Here is a 14,122-nt window from a genome sequence, read left to right on the forward strand (position 1 = left end):
TTATCTCAATCCATGATTCCATTTAGCTGATGTTTAAAAGGGGCCAACAAATCATTGCTCTTTTCCTTATCTTCAGTATGTAATTTTTATTTTATTTTTTTTAGCTTAGGGAATCGCGGTAATAGATTTGACATTATACCTAATTGTTCAGACACATGTTGTTGTCTCTGTGACTGTGTGTTGCTGTATATTCCATCATTACCCACTGTACAGTAGACTACTTAATATTTTTTGTCTTTCTAAAATGCACATTGTTTTGGATTTTCTATAAGACTTGTAGGAGTTACTGTCTGTACACTAAGGGAAATTTTGCATGATAGGAAACATACTTGACTGAGATCTGAATTATACTCAGGAGTATTTTTTTATTTATTTTTATTTTTTTATGGATGATAAATCATAGCCTACAATGAGAACTTTTCTCTATTAGAAGAAAATAAAAATGTGTGTCTGGTTCCTTAATGTAGAGCAGTTTTTAAGTCATAGCATTGTGTCTTGCGAATACTCTCCACCATGGTTAGTTGGTCCATCATTAGCGGAATTCCATTGATTATCAAACTCTGCGAAGAGTATTTTACCTTCATAAATCTCCATTAGTTACCAGTGTGACTTCCATAGATTTTCCTAGCCATGTCTGTATTATGCATTAAGAACAGGCAATTCCCTTCAATACAAAGTGTGACTTGCCACTCCACCTTCTTATCTGCTGCTGTGTCTCTATGACTTTTATGTATTATGTATAAAGAGTATTTTATTCCTCACATGTTGGGAAAACATCAGAGGTCCTAGTAATGTAATGCTATCTCCCTCTCTTCACAGACAGCATATTTTATCATGAAGATGAATTTTTACAATAAGATGGCTGTCAAGGTAAATATGTCTCTTTTTATTTACCAAATGAAAAGTCAGTGGGTCACACATTTGATTTGTATGAATTTTGCAAAAAGATTTTACTGGTGCCTGATTAAAGTGAAAGTAGAGTCTAAAATCAAAGTATGCCTAAATATATTAAATCATTTTAACTGATAGAATTTCTTCTGGTTAAGAGTTTGTTGTACTTGATAGTAATTGAAACATAACAGACTTGTATTGGTCCTTTTTAACACTCAAACCAAAAATATAACATAGTGAATCACAAGAACAAGATTTGCTAAAGATACAATTTATATAGTGTTTATATACAGTACATATATAGTATTGACAGTACAAATACAATTCTTAGAAATCTGTTGTGTTTCCAATGAGGAGACACATTAGAAGGAAAACAATGTTCCTTATACATGAAAGAAAACATGCTCCGTGTATATACCAACACGTAAAATGAAGTAATTTATAAATAAATAGCCACAGATTTATCACAAAAATTTCTTTTCAACTATGCAAGACTCTGTCACAGTATTTTTTCATCCGTTATAAGGTCTGCTATTGTAAAACGGTAGCAATATCAGTTCAGCATGCTCTATTTCACAGCCTATAAATCAAACAGGTTTATATTTGAGTGATACATTGGCAGTTTTATAGAGCTATTGGTATTCATTGAAACTTTAGTTTTACAATTGTTTTTCCCTGAGGTGAAACTTTTAAAGAATTTTAAGTCTTACAGATTGTCAAAGCTTATTGAAGAATGTTTGGACATCACAAGAAATGTGAACTGAGGAAGTAATTTTTTATGTTTCATGTTAAATCTATAGGGCCCACCCAGTATTCTTTTCCCAGTTCTGTTATGTGAGTCTAATTTGAAACATGAAGCTTGACCTCTTCTCAGGGGTCACAGAATATGAGAGTAAAGGTCCTGTCATCACTTAGACACAAACGGAAGCTTTTCAACAGGACAGACAGCTTTATAGCCTTTGTAAAAGATAGAGTGTTATGTCCAGGAAGCACTGGTAATGTAAAAATCTGCTGTTTCAAGCACAGACTGGGTGTGTTGAATGGATGAAATGGACTGACAGTTGTCCTTTCCAGAAAGTTTGAAAAGCTTCATGGGAAAGGATACATGATGAATGATTGAGTGTGTTTTCTTATAAATATCACTATACAATAGTTACATAAATATACATCTGATTTCTACAACTGCTAACACTTTACAATAAGGTTCCATTCGTTAACATTAGTTAACAACATTAGTTAACATGAACTAACAATGAACAATAATTACTAAGCATTTATTAATCTTAGTTAATGTACCATGAACTAACTTGAACTAACAATGAACAATTGTATTTTTATTAACTAACATTAACAAAGATTAATAAATTGTGTAACAAGTATATTGTTAATTGTTAGTTTATGATACCTAAAGCGTTAACTAATGTTAACAAATGGAACCTTATTGTAAAGTGTTACCGAACAACTGTATATTTCAAGGTCTGCAAGACCAAATATTAATATTTGATTGATCTACTTTTTCATCATGTACTGTTACCAATTTTTAAGTTATTATAATGAACACTTCAACCATGATTATTTGTAGCTAATCAAATGCTCATATGAAAAGATGATGGCAGAAAGCAATGTGACTCCTAACTTGTAACTCTTTTCATCCATGAAGCTGAAAGCCACTGAGCCTTCTGCATGGCACCTCTTTTAGGTCTCTTGTTTATAAAGTGTTTATGCTCTTTAACAAAGTCCAATGTGTTAGCGTTTTAATAGAAATCAGTGTTTACAAGGGAGGCCCGATTTGTATTAGATCTAATTGAGCAATATGCATCATTGGTTTTACTAGTCAAAAGAGGTCAAAAAGAACTCCGAATCCAAGCCTGCAATTACTTTATTTAAAATTATCTATTGACCACTGATCAATGGCAATTCTTGTTTTGTTTTTGCCTTATTATTATTATTATTATTATTATTATTATTATTATTATTATTATGTATTAGCCTGAAGGACATCTATCCTATTTGTTTCGGGCCCTGAGTGGTGCTGTCACAGTGCCACTGGCTAGCGTTCTAATTCTTTATGTTGTGACAATGCCTTCGAGCTCTAAAGTGACAGTGAAGGAAACAACTTCTTTAATTCGCTCTGCCTTTGATTCGTCTTTTGAAAATTTGACTTCCAAATACTTTTTACAAAAAAAAAATATTTTTTTTTTTTACTCTTTAATGTACTGTAGGGTAGACAAAGCCTCCAATTTATGTTGAAAATAATGAAAGTCATCATAATCAAAATGCACTTTTTTGCAGATACAGCAGAGATGGCGGGGCTATTATGTTAGGAAGTATGTACACAATTATTATGCACGCAAGAGATATTTGGAGGGAGTGGCGAAGAAGAATGATCTAATCAGGTAAGAACAGATTATTAAAATGATAGTTAGACATTGAAGTAGTTATTATTGCATCATCATCATTTAACTCATATGCTGCAGGATGAAAGCAGATTACCTTTAATATAATTGAATTTAAATAATATATGACCTGCTTCAAGCAAACAAATTATTTCACATATCATTACATTAGATGGGTGTTTTTAAAGATGACCATTGTCTGAAATTCTTGCAAAGACAAAGGAATGTCATGGATTTAATAGCATGTTAAAGACAAATACATTAGCCGCATGCCATGCAAAAATTGCTTCTGGTTACTTGAAAATAAATAACTTTATGAAATTCAAAATCAGCCCCTGATTTGCAGATGGCCTCACATTTATCAAAAAGTCCTGCTTCAGGGCTGATGGAAGATGCCATCTTTTACTTTTGATAAAAACAAAGTCACATGTTTTAATGTGACCGATATATTTTGTGAAAACATATCTTAAGGGTCTAGCTAAAATTAAACGTAAATCTGTTAAGTGCTCCTTGGATCACTGACTCCCAACAACCCTACCCCCCTCCTTTCTCATCCCGGCTCCTGCCTCACTTTACATGGGAATGTTCTCATTTAATGGGGTTTCTAACCTATGAATCACACTTTAAATGCATTGCTCTGTAAAAACATTGATCCACCATGTGCTGCAGGTTGTTTCACATATGTTCAAAAGAGAAGTTTTGAAAGTGAGCCTGCCAGTCTCTAACATTATGGGCTCTATTTTCATGAGTGCACAGAGCACAGCGCTACATGCAACGACTGACGCAATGTCTCATCCAATTTTAGTATGCGCACTAATTCTAAGCACAATTTTCGTGCACATTCAAAGCACAAGTGGGAGTGTTTACGCGATCTGTGGGTGTATTGTGTGTTAATGAAGTGGCGCAAAGCGCAGTTTGCTATTTACTTGAGAAATAGGTCATTGACGTTTTAAAAGCAGGTCTGTTTTTGATAAATATTCCGTTGTAAAAAAGCATTATTCACAGTCAGCCATGATTCATTTATCCTAAAAGCAGAATTGTTTAATAATATGGGGTTATCGAGTTAAAATTATTAGTATTCAGTCATGTGATCTCAACATGGCGGCCTCCATGAGGCGACCCACTCCTTGTGAAGTAAAACAGCTTTTATTAGGCCACTGATATGACTGGAGTCTCTATCTCATGTGAGTTTAGATCATTTTAAACTGAATTGTCAAAATTACTATTCATTTCTTCAATAGAAGGTCTTCAATACCCATTGTTAGGCCTATATATTAACAATGTCCCTTTGTCTTTTGGTCTGTCCTTTCTCTCCACTCACTCTTTGTCTCGCGGTAGATGCTATCTGTTAGTGCATTAATTGTTTATGTAATGCTTCTGAGGTCATGATCAATCCATCAAAAATGTGAAGTGAAAGATCACTGCATTGATTCTGACAATCTGTTCCACGTTGGGCTCAGGATCACCCACTGACTGATTAGTCACCCCTCAAAGGTCTCTGTGCCAGGATTTTAATCCGTACAGCTCCCGTGCCTGAATAAATTATTAAAAATGTTCCTAATGGTTCCCATTTAGCACAAGCCGACTAGCCCGGCATGCCAATGATAGGAGGCCAGCGACTGCCTGCATTAGGGCAGCTCCTCTCTCTCATTCTCTCTCCCTGCCCCCCCCCCCCTCGCAAAAGGGATCTGTGTCGTTTCATTAGCTGTAGCCTGACAAGAAGGCCTGCCATGTTCCAGTGTCCATCTTCATTCAGTTGTCCTTCTCTGCATACCTTAATGAAGTCAAGACCCCAGTTCACCGCAGCAATTCCACCGCAAGAGTTTGTGCAATATAACAATTTATCACTTGTCAAGAAGACACATAAAGTTCCACCACTTAATAAGGGCTTCCTCTGGGCTTGAGTAATTAGAACTGAGCGGCTTGCATATTTACTAAATGTGGAGTGTCATTGCCACCATGGCCTATTGCCTGCATGAATTATTTCTCTATCTGTAATAAACAGCTGGGTAATTATTACTGCCATAATCAGATAAATTCCTCTCTGTAATGTTTGAGCATGGCAAATCTTTAACTCTTTGGAAGCGGGGTGGCGGGGCGGGGATTTATGGACTCCCATTGCTTAGGCTACTTTTTTCCCCATGCTTGTCCCTTTCAAGGACATCTGTGAAACTCACTTCTTAACTGCAGGCCTTATTTAATATTTTCCATTATAAACATTTCATAGTATTTAGGGCAAGTCTTTTATCAAAGCTAGACTCCGAAATACACAGGCCACAGTATGCATATGCTTAATCACACAAATTACTGCATTCATTACAGAGAAGTATACCAAATACCATTTTATGGGCAAATTGATTTTGATGTTTTCCATCTTAAAAGCATTTAAATTCTGCTAATTAATCATCCTTTGTCTCTTTTCAAATTCTTCATAAAAAATAGTTGGTTTCTTTTGCATTGTTTAAATGTAATAATTTGCAGATTTTATTTTATCTAAACTGTGCATTACATTAAGTTTATTAACAAGAATTTCAAAACAAATCCAAGTAGGCATTTAAAGAGATAGTTCATCCAAAAATTTAAATTCTATCATCATTTACTCACCATTATGTTGTTCCAAATCTGTATAACTTTCTTCCATAGAACATGAAAAGAGATGTTAGGCAGAATGGCAGCCTCGGTCACCATTCGCTTTCATTGTGAAAAAAAAAAAGATGCAATGAAAGTGAATAGTGACAAGCTACCAGTCCCTAATATTATGGGCTCTATTTTTGTAAGTGCAACGACCGTACACAATGTTTTATCCAAGTTTTGTGAGCACGCTATTTCTACGCACAATTATCGTGCCAGAGCAAAGTGTAAGTGGGCGTGGGTGGAAGTGTTTGAGCTATCTGTGGGTGTAAGCGCACAAACTGTGGGTTTATTATATGTTAATTAAATTTTCTATTTTCCTGAGAAATAGGTAATTGCAATAAGATGTTTCAAAAGCAGGTCTGTTTTCAGCGCAATGTTTACTCAGTCCCTACATTTGCAGTTTGGAGATTCCACCAGCAGGTGGTAGTAAAGGTCATATCCAAACTCTGAAAATCTAGAAGTAGAAGTGAAGTGCATGCAGATACAATCACTGTTAATACTAGCCATAATTTGTGTGTCAGTAGATGAAAATTATTAATAATACCTGCATTCTCTATAATTTAACGGAACGTACAACCAAAACTTGATGAGAATCACATTTTCTATGTTTATAGAAGGAGCGTGTCACTGTCATAGAAATATTTATATTCTTCTAATTAATTGCATACAGTCCATTTACACTACAAACTTCTTATGAATGTGCTGTCTTTGTTTATATCACTGGTGTTTGACAAGGAATGGGCTATATAATAGGGCACAGATGATGCAATAACCAGAGAAGAATCTCAGAATTAAATTGCACTTGATCCAGCCCATTAGCCCTTTGCGCGCAAAAATTCACCAAACCTGCTTTTGACTAGACTTAGTGCATGCTTGCACAAATTTACCAAAAATTCATGGCCATGCTCACTGACTTTCTGCTAATGACTTAAAACATTGCGCTTAGCGCTAGTGCTCTCAAAATAATTTTTGGGTGAACTAAAATCCTTTTTGACAAACACAGAAGATGTTACTGCCCAAACAAAAGAAGCAAAGTTGTTACTTTAACTTATCAGGTAGACTGAAGTCATTTGTAATCATCACAGATAATTTGCTCACATAAATTACTTTTATATTCAACAGTGCAGTATTTAAAATGATGCATAACTATTGATAGGTATGGGTTATTAGCATCTGGTGAGTTCTGCTGTAAATGGATCCAATTTAGTGGGCACTGGGTGCTTATTGCTGTGTGTTGTGTAAGGACACACAAAGGTCACTGGCCCATCAGCACTAATGAGGTTTATGTGTTACCCCAGCCTTTCCTTAGACACAGATCGAGATCCCTTCCACAGTTACAAATCTATTTGGCTTTTGTCCACTACAGTGCAATTTATAAGTGGGAGATATAGGTTACCAAAGGTCACAAAGACAGCAAGATGCCAAGTGAAAGAAACTGAGGCTGGGCAGAAAGGAGTTGAACTGGAACCTCGGATCACAATGGAAAACACACCCACAGACCAGGCTACTCTGTATATTTGATTTATTTTCTTGTTTAATTTTATGGAGAGGTATAATTTGCAACATAATTTGCCAATAATTCACCACAAGTGTTATTTTCAAAGGTCAGCACACAGAGCAAAATAACAATGTAAAAGTAAGTATTACTAAAGTATTTTGTGCATTTTCTGTTCATATTTAAATCTGGTGGACAAATGTTTTTTTTTTTTTTTTTTTTTTTTTTGTGTATTACTAAATAGAATCTTTCTGGAGAACTGTTAAGCAATAAAACATTTTGTGTCTTTCAACAATATTTCACAATTTAAAAATGTATTGTTCCAGTGCTGGATGCTGATTCAGACTAATCTCACAGTGAAATACAAAAAAGCCAAAAATACAGTGTCGGGAAATGCATATTTTATAAACTGTACCCAACTCAAAGCCCAAACCGAAACATCAGTAAAATGTAATGTTGGAGGGGAAAATGCAACTGTTTTTTTTTTTTTTTTTTTTTTTAAACAATTACTTCCTAGTTTCAACCCCGAAGTTGAACCTGGGTCTCCCACACTGTTGACGCAACATGCTTCCATTCACACCACAAGAGAACGTAAAGATGCTGGAGCCCATGCAAAAATGTCTGGTAGTCAGCATAATGTGGCTGATCCTAGGGTACAGGAAATCTCGGAAACAACATGCCGACTCACCGTGTGATCATGATGGCTGATTGGTCATTACAGCATTCCAGTCATGTTAAAATCCACTATATAAAAACAACTGTAATCACCATATTACTGTGCAGCGTCAAGAGTGGATCATTATTTTTGTTGCATAGCAATGTTCTGTTACGTCAGGGACTAAATGGGTAACACTTTTGCAAAAGGAGGGCATGTAATGAATTTGCTATATAGAATAACATTTTATTGAAAATTCATGTCCTTAATATTTTTTAAGTAGGAACAATTTTATGATAGCAGTAAGGCACTCAAGACACATGGCTTCCTTTTTCGTGACTATGTTTACCAAACAACATACCATCTTGTACCTTACTTAAAAAATATGAAATTATTATAACACAGACATGAATAGTTTTCACTTTCGTGCCAAGGTAATAGGTGGTAGAAACTTTAAACATAAAAGGACAATGCATGTATGCACACACTCTCAACAACACATGATATAGTCCCTTGTGTTTTATCATCTGTATAACCGAAATAATGTAGTCTGTCATGTATCAGTATGAAATAATCACAAGATTTCAGATTGTCATCATTTTGTCAGTAAATTCTTCTATTATGTTCTTTTGAACAGTCCACAAGAGTATTGAACATTGTCTGAACCAGGGAATGTCTTGGGACTGAGAAGAGAGTTTACAGATGTCTGAGTTGGAAAAACTGTGGGTTTATGTGTACTGTTTTCTGCTTCCCAGGAGAGATCTGGAGGAATTTGCAGAGCTCCAGAAAAGAGAGCGAGAACGGATCGCACTGGAGAAAGAGGAACAGGAGAAAAACATCCAGGCTCAAAGACTCCACTTCCTCCTGAGTACTAAACAGGTGAGCACTGAATCAATGGATCTCATTCATTAACCGTACTTATTTCAGAGTAATAAATAGGCAGCTACAAAAAGGTAAAGGAAATATTAAAAGTGGAGACAGGAAACAGGATGGGGAAAAGTGGGGGAATCGAACCCTGGTCCGTCCTTACGAAAAATACACATCTACACCATCTATACACACTACACCATTGAAGTGACACCTGGGGGTTGTGGTTTGTTTTTAATTTCTCTGTTTTCACCAGACTAGTTGATTAGTGCAAATAACCACACTGTGTGAGCAGGTGCTATTTACACCTAGTGCATATAGTCACTCCGTAACAAATAATATGTGCGTTATAGCTCAATCTTGGATAGGTTCTGCATTAAAATGTAGCTGTTGACATGTCGTCTAGGCCTATATCCAGGGGTGTAACTACAGGGAGGGCAGTGTGGGCAGCCGCCCTAGTGCCCGGGGTAAGAGGGGGCCCACGGTGGTTGACCAAAAGGAGACATAAAAATGACCACGGGCCAGACGGGCGGTGAAAAACGACTGATGTCCCCCCAAGGAGAGGGCCCGACAGGTTCTTCGCACTGGGACCTGAAAGATCCAAGTTACGGCCCTACCTATATTAGGGACGCTCCAAGTAAAGTCAATGTGCTGTCCACACTGAACATGTGTTTGTGCTAAATAATGCTAGATGCAGTGGCACGAATAGAGGAAGATAGAACTTGACACGGCATCTAAAAAACAGTGCTTCTGTGCAAACCACTGGCACAACGTTCAAAGACGTCCATCTAGCTCATGTTGACATAGGAAAACAATTGTAAAACAGTGTGGATGGACACAAAAACACATTCACTGTGAAAGGACCCTAAGAATAAGTTTGCACCAAGTGACAAATGGCTGTACAGGTGAGATTGAGAGGAATGCCCTTAAATGGAGATGGTTTGGGTGTGTATTATGCAAATTACCAACTATGGACATATGCAGACATTAGAACAAGGGAAAGAACAAATTAAGGTGACTACGAACCTGTTATGAATCCGGCAAAAAATTGTGATGTGAGCCTTTTTGCTGAACATAAGCATGAACACTTGTATATAATTATTAGTGAATGGAACCCAATGAGAGCACGTGTATATATCCTACTGTATGTGATTTTTTTTTTTTTAAGGTCAAAAAAAACAAAAGGAATTGTACAGTATATACGAAATTTGTACAGAGTTTGAAGCACCTTAAAGTGTTTATTTATACAGTAGGCCTTCCTGTCTCCTAGATGCTGCAATCATTCGCTGATATATATATATATATATATATATATATATATATATATATATATATATATATATATATACATATATTCTTCTCAGAAGTCCCTCTGGCTATAATGTGTCTTGATAATTATGATGAAGTGCTCTGGCCATTGTTGATTCAGCAGCAGTGCAGGGCGAGCCAATATTTCATTTTGTGGGCTCTCCTTCATGCTTTTATGATCGTCACAGCCTTCTGTCGTGCTCGTCCACTCCCTGCCACTATGCAGGGGATCCACAGGTCATTAGAAAGTATTAAAAGGTATTAAATCAATTTGGTTAAAAATAAGGCCATTTAAAAGTAAGTTTAAATTACAATACCTGAGGTATTATTATTATTTTTTTTTGAACATTTCCTTTCTTGTGTCATAAGGTTGACTGAAAACCTTACAAATGAAAACCTTTCACGCCTGCAGATAGCAGAGAATAGATTATAGAGTGACTGCGCGGTTTTCACATGTGCATTCAGTGTACATATGCTCTGGTCCCGTGAGTGCTGCTCCGGGGCTCGAGATATTCCCCATTCATTTTCTCCATTGTCATTTCAACATTAACAGACTGGATGATTACATGAGAGAAGACACATTTCAGTAAGTTGTACCAAATCTTTCAACATATCCTCAGAGGTTCATTCATGTTTTTTTCGTACTATAAGTTGGAGAGAAAGAGCGTTGTGCCCCACTCTGTTTGAATGTCCAGCTACCGCAATCTGTCACAGGCACCATTAAAGAGTGTAAATACAACATTTATTGTTTGAATTTCGAGAAAACAGTTGCATCATTTAAAAGCTTAATCTAAAATCATGTTTCTCCAAAAAATTACATCTGACTCAAATGATGGAGCGTGACACAATGGGCAAATTCCAAAAGGAAGTGAGCATCCCTATGCCCTACTCCCTCCGAAGGGCTGAGCCCTTGAAGTGGGAACTCTGGAGGGAGCAGGGCACACCCGTCTCCTGTATGGCTGTTTGGAACACCCTTGAAGAAGGGAGTAACGAAAGACATACGTCAATTCCACTTTATCTTTGCCTGAAACGTTACCATGATGATGCAGCTCAGCTGTTCTAACAACAAGAATCTCTTATTTATTGCTGTTAATTTGCTGTTGAAAATAAATATACTTTTTGTAATAGTTTTTTTCTTCTTCAAAACATTGCCTTTTGTGTCTTATTTAAAATTGCTTACTGTTGCTGTTTTAATAATAATAATAATAATAATAGGAATATATCTGTACATAAATGTATATAAAATACATGAATGAACATTTCCCGCCAAAAGTTATGTGGTGCACAAGAGGTTTTAATAATAAATAAATAATAATAAACCACAGGGTTTAGACTAGCCTACAGGAAAAAATGGATTCTATTTTTGGAGTATCTCTCTGTTTATGGCTGTCTATGTATGCTCATAGACGAATGTAAAATGCGGAGGAGGAGAAGTATCTGTTATAAAAGGGCTATAGCGCTTGCCCAAGTGTTTGAACATGTAATATATTCTGATCGACAACCTTGCTTTAAAATATATCCAGAGGACACGCCACCCAGGGTCAAGTGATCATAAACGGTAACATTACTTCCTCAAAGTAACCATCACATGTACCCTTCTCAACGGCCTTGTGGAAGGGCCCTCCGTGGAGGGCTTGAGTTGCTCACTTTCGTTTGAAACACTGCTTCGTTTGGTGTCCCCTTCCCACAGTGCCCTTCAAGGGCGCAAAAACGCCGTTTGGAATTTGTGCATTTGTAGCTGTAACCGGTGCTGTCCTGTGCTTTCACTCTGCATTGGTGTGTGTAGATAATGAGGTGAGATGCCAGTGACATCATTTTTCACAATAAAAGTCCCACATTGAAATAACTAATTTTGAAATTAACGTGAACATGAATTAGTGTAAAAAGTTAATAAAATATTTTACAACACAGATTATTTTAGGATATCAAACAATATGGTGAAAATAACTTTATATTCAAAATCTTTTTTATAAAAAAATACAAATAATTGAAGATGAGTATTAAAATCTGTTACATAGATAATGGTAAAACTGTACATATGTCACTGTACACTGTCTATATGCAATTTGGAGACAGCTATGTTTGTGATATCTGGAGAATATATCTGATATCTGGTGGAAGCACTTTCCACCACTGAGGAACAGAGAATATGAATGATCTGAAGAGCGACTTTGTGAAAAGTTGCAATGGAACCACCATGCGTCGCTCATTCTTAGATAGCAGTGAGCGAGAAGGAACATAGACCTGGAGGAGTGAATTAAAGTAAGAGGGTGCTGTTCCATCGGCCTGTCCTGAAGGCCAGAGTCAAAGCCAAGTTCTTATAAAAATCTAAAAATGTGACACAGTATCACAGAGAAGGAGATGACAGTGTTTAACCAGATTTAAAATTAGGAACAATGTAAACTGTTAAATAAACACTGCCCTTTCCGCCAAAATAAAGGCTCCAAGTCTGCCAAAATAAAACCACCATGTGAAGGTGAAGTAAATACTACAGAGATTATACTATTATATAAAAACAAAACAAATCTAATCCTCAAAATTATAATAATTAAATTTTATATTATAATAAAAAATGTGAAAGGAACCCACAATGATAATATTATTAATAATATAATAAAATAATATTAAAATGGGTTACAAAAAAGTGAGTGAAATTGTACAGTAATTTTTGCACACACTGTTAATTCACAAAAATGTTTTAATAAAAATACATGTTGGTAAATACTACTTTTTATTAGGCCAACTGAATTTCTGTATTGGTGCAAATAAATAAACAGCAACTGATTCATTGAAGTTATGTGGTGTTTCAGAACAGTGGTAAAGCACCTCATTCAGGTTGAACGAAGATATTTGCCGGCTTTTTCAAACAATGTTCCTTGATATAGCAAAAATGTTGCTCAGATAAAGCAAAAAGTTTCACGTGTTGCATGACAGCATATATTATTTGATTTGGTCTAGTTCAAGAAGCTTGTTGGTAGTGTCAATAATGCAGGGCCATTTATGCTCATGTTTTATGAGAGCCTCAATGAGTGCACTGAAAAACAAAAACAAATGGATGTTTATGTAAGTTTTTTTTAAATGAAATCCAGTTGAGGTACCTTGTGTATAGTAATGAACATAAGCATAAGTAATGAACTTTAATAACTACTGCATAAAATACACACAGTAGGCCTATCAAACCAGCCCTTTACTCTCGCATAGCAACGTGTCATTTTAATATGTGACTTCATGTTGCATCAAGTGGTGGGTAAGTATATGCATTAACCCCGATAGTGATTGAAGTAGTAAGCAAGTCTTAAATATTTTTGAAAAGGTCTTGCAAATGGAATAAAAAAGTATTAAATCGGATGAGCTGATACCTGCAGATACCCTGTAACGTGTCATACTCATGTTTCTACTCTGGTCACTGGACGCTTAGTGCCAGCCACACCACGAACAGGGCAAGAGGACATTACTGCCAGCTGCCTGCAGTCTGAGGGAGGAAATCAAGAAATAATATGCATCAGCTAATGGACAACAGATGGGAGGGACCACATGCTAGTTAAATATGCTTTAGAGGGAGATAGCAGAGAGAGAGTAGGAGGGGTTGCTGGGATTGACTAGTTTACCATCAGTCATTTTCGTGGTTACTGTGTAATTACTGTATAATTTTATTTTTGGGAATAATTATAAATAATAAATTATTATTTGAGCCATTATTTTTTTTCTGTCCCATTGATTAAAAATGCAGCTATTATATAGTATAAAAGATATCAAACATAGAATTTTCTAAACATTTCTAACTGCTTGAATGAACATGAATGGTGTACTCATTCATTTTCTCGTCAATAAAAAGTTGTACTCCTTTAGAAATTAATTGAAATTTTTAAACATATG

General features: G+C 35.9%; 1 protein-coding gene across 1 annotated transcript in view; it reads left to right on the forward strand.

The window, feature by feature from the left end:
• LOC127411503 (spermatogenesis-associated protein 17-like) overlaps positions 1-14,122 on the forward strand; it is a 51,112-nt gene that overhangs the window by 3,622 nt on the left and 33,368 nt on the right. The window contains exons 4-6 of the mRNA XM_051647138.1: positions 820-870; positions 3,184-3,287; positions 8,827-8,950. Coding sequence (XP_051503098.1) covers positions 820-870; positions 3,184-3,287; positions 8,827-8,950 — 279 coding nt within the window. The remainder of the gene's footprint in view (positions 1-819; positions 871-3,183; positions 3,288-8,826; positions 8,951-14,122) is intronic.

Source organism: Myxocyprinus asiaticus, chromosome 20 (assembly GCF_019703515.2).
Source record: "Myxocyprinus asiaticus isolate MX2 ecotype Aquarium Trade chromosome 20, UBuf_Myxa_2, whole genome shotgun sequence".
Classification (NCBI taxonomy): Eukaryota; Metazoa; Chordata; class Actinopteri; order Cypriniformes; family Catostomidae; genus Myxocyprinus; species Myxocyprinus asiaticus.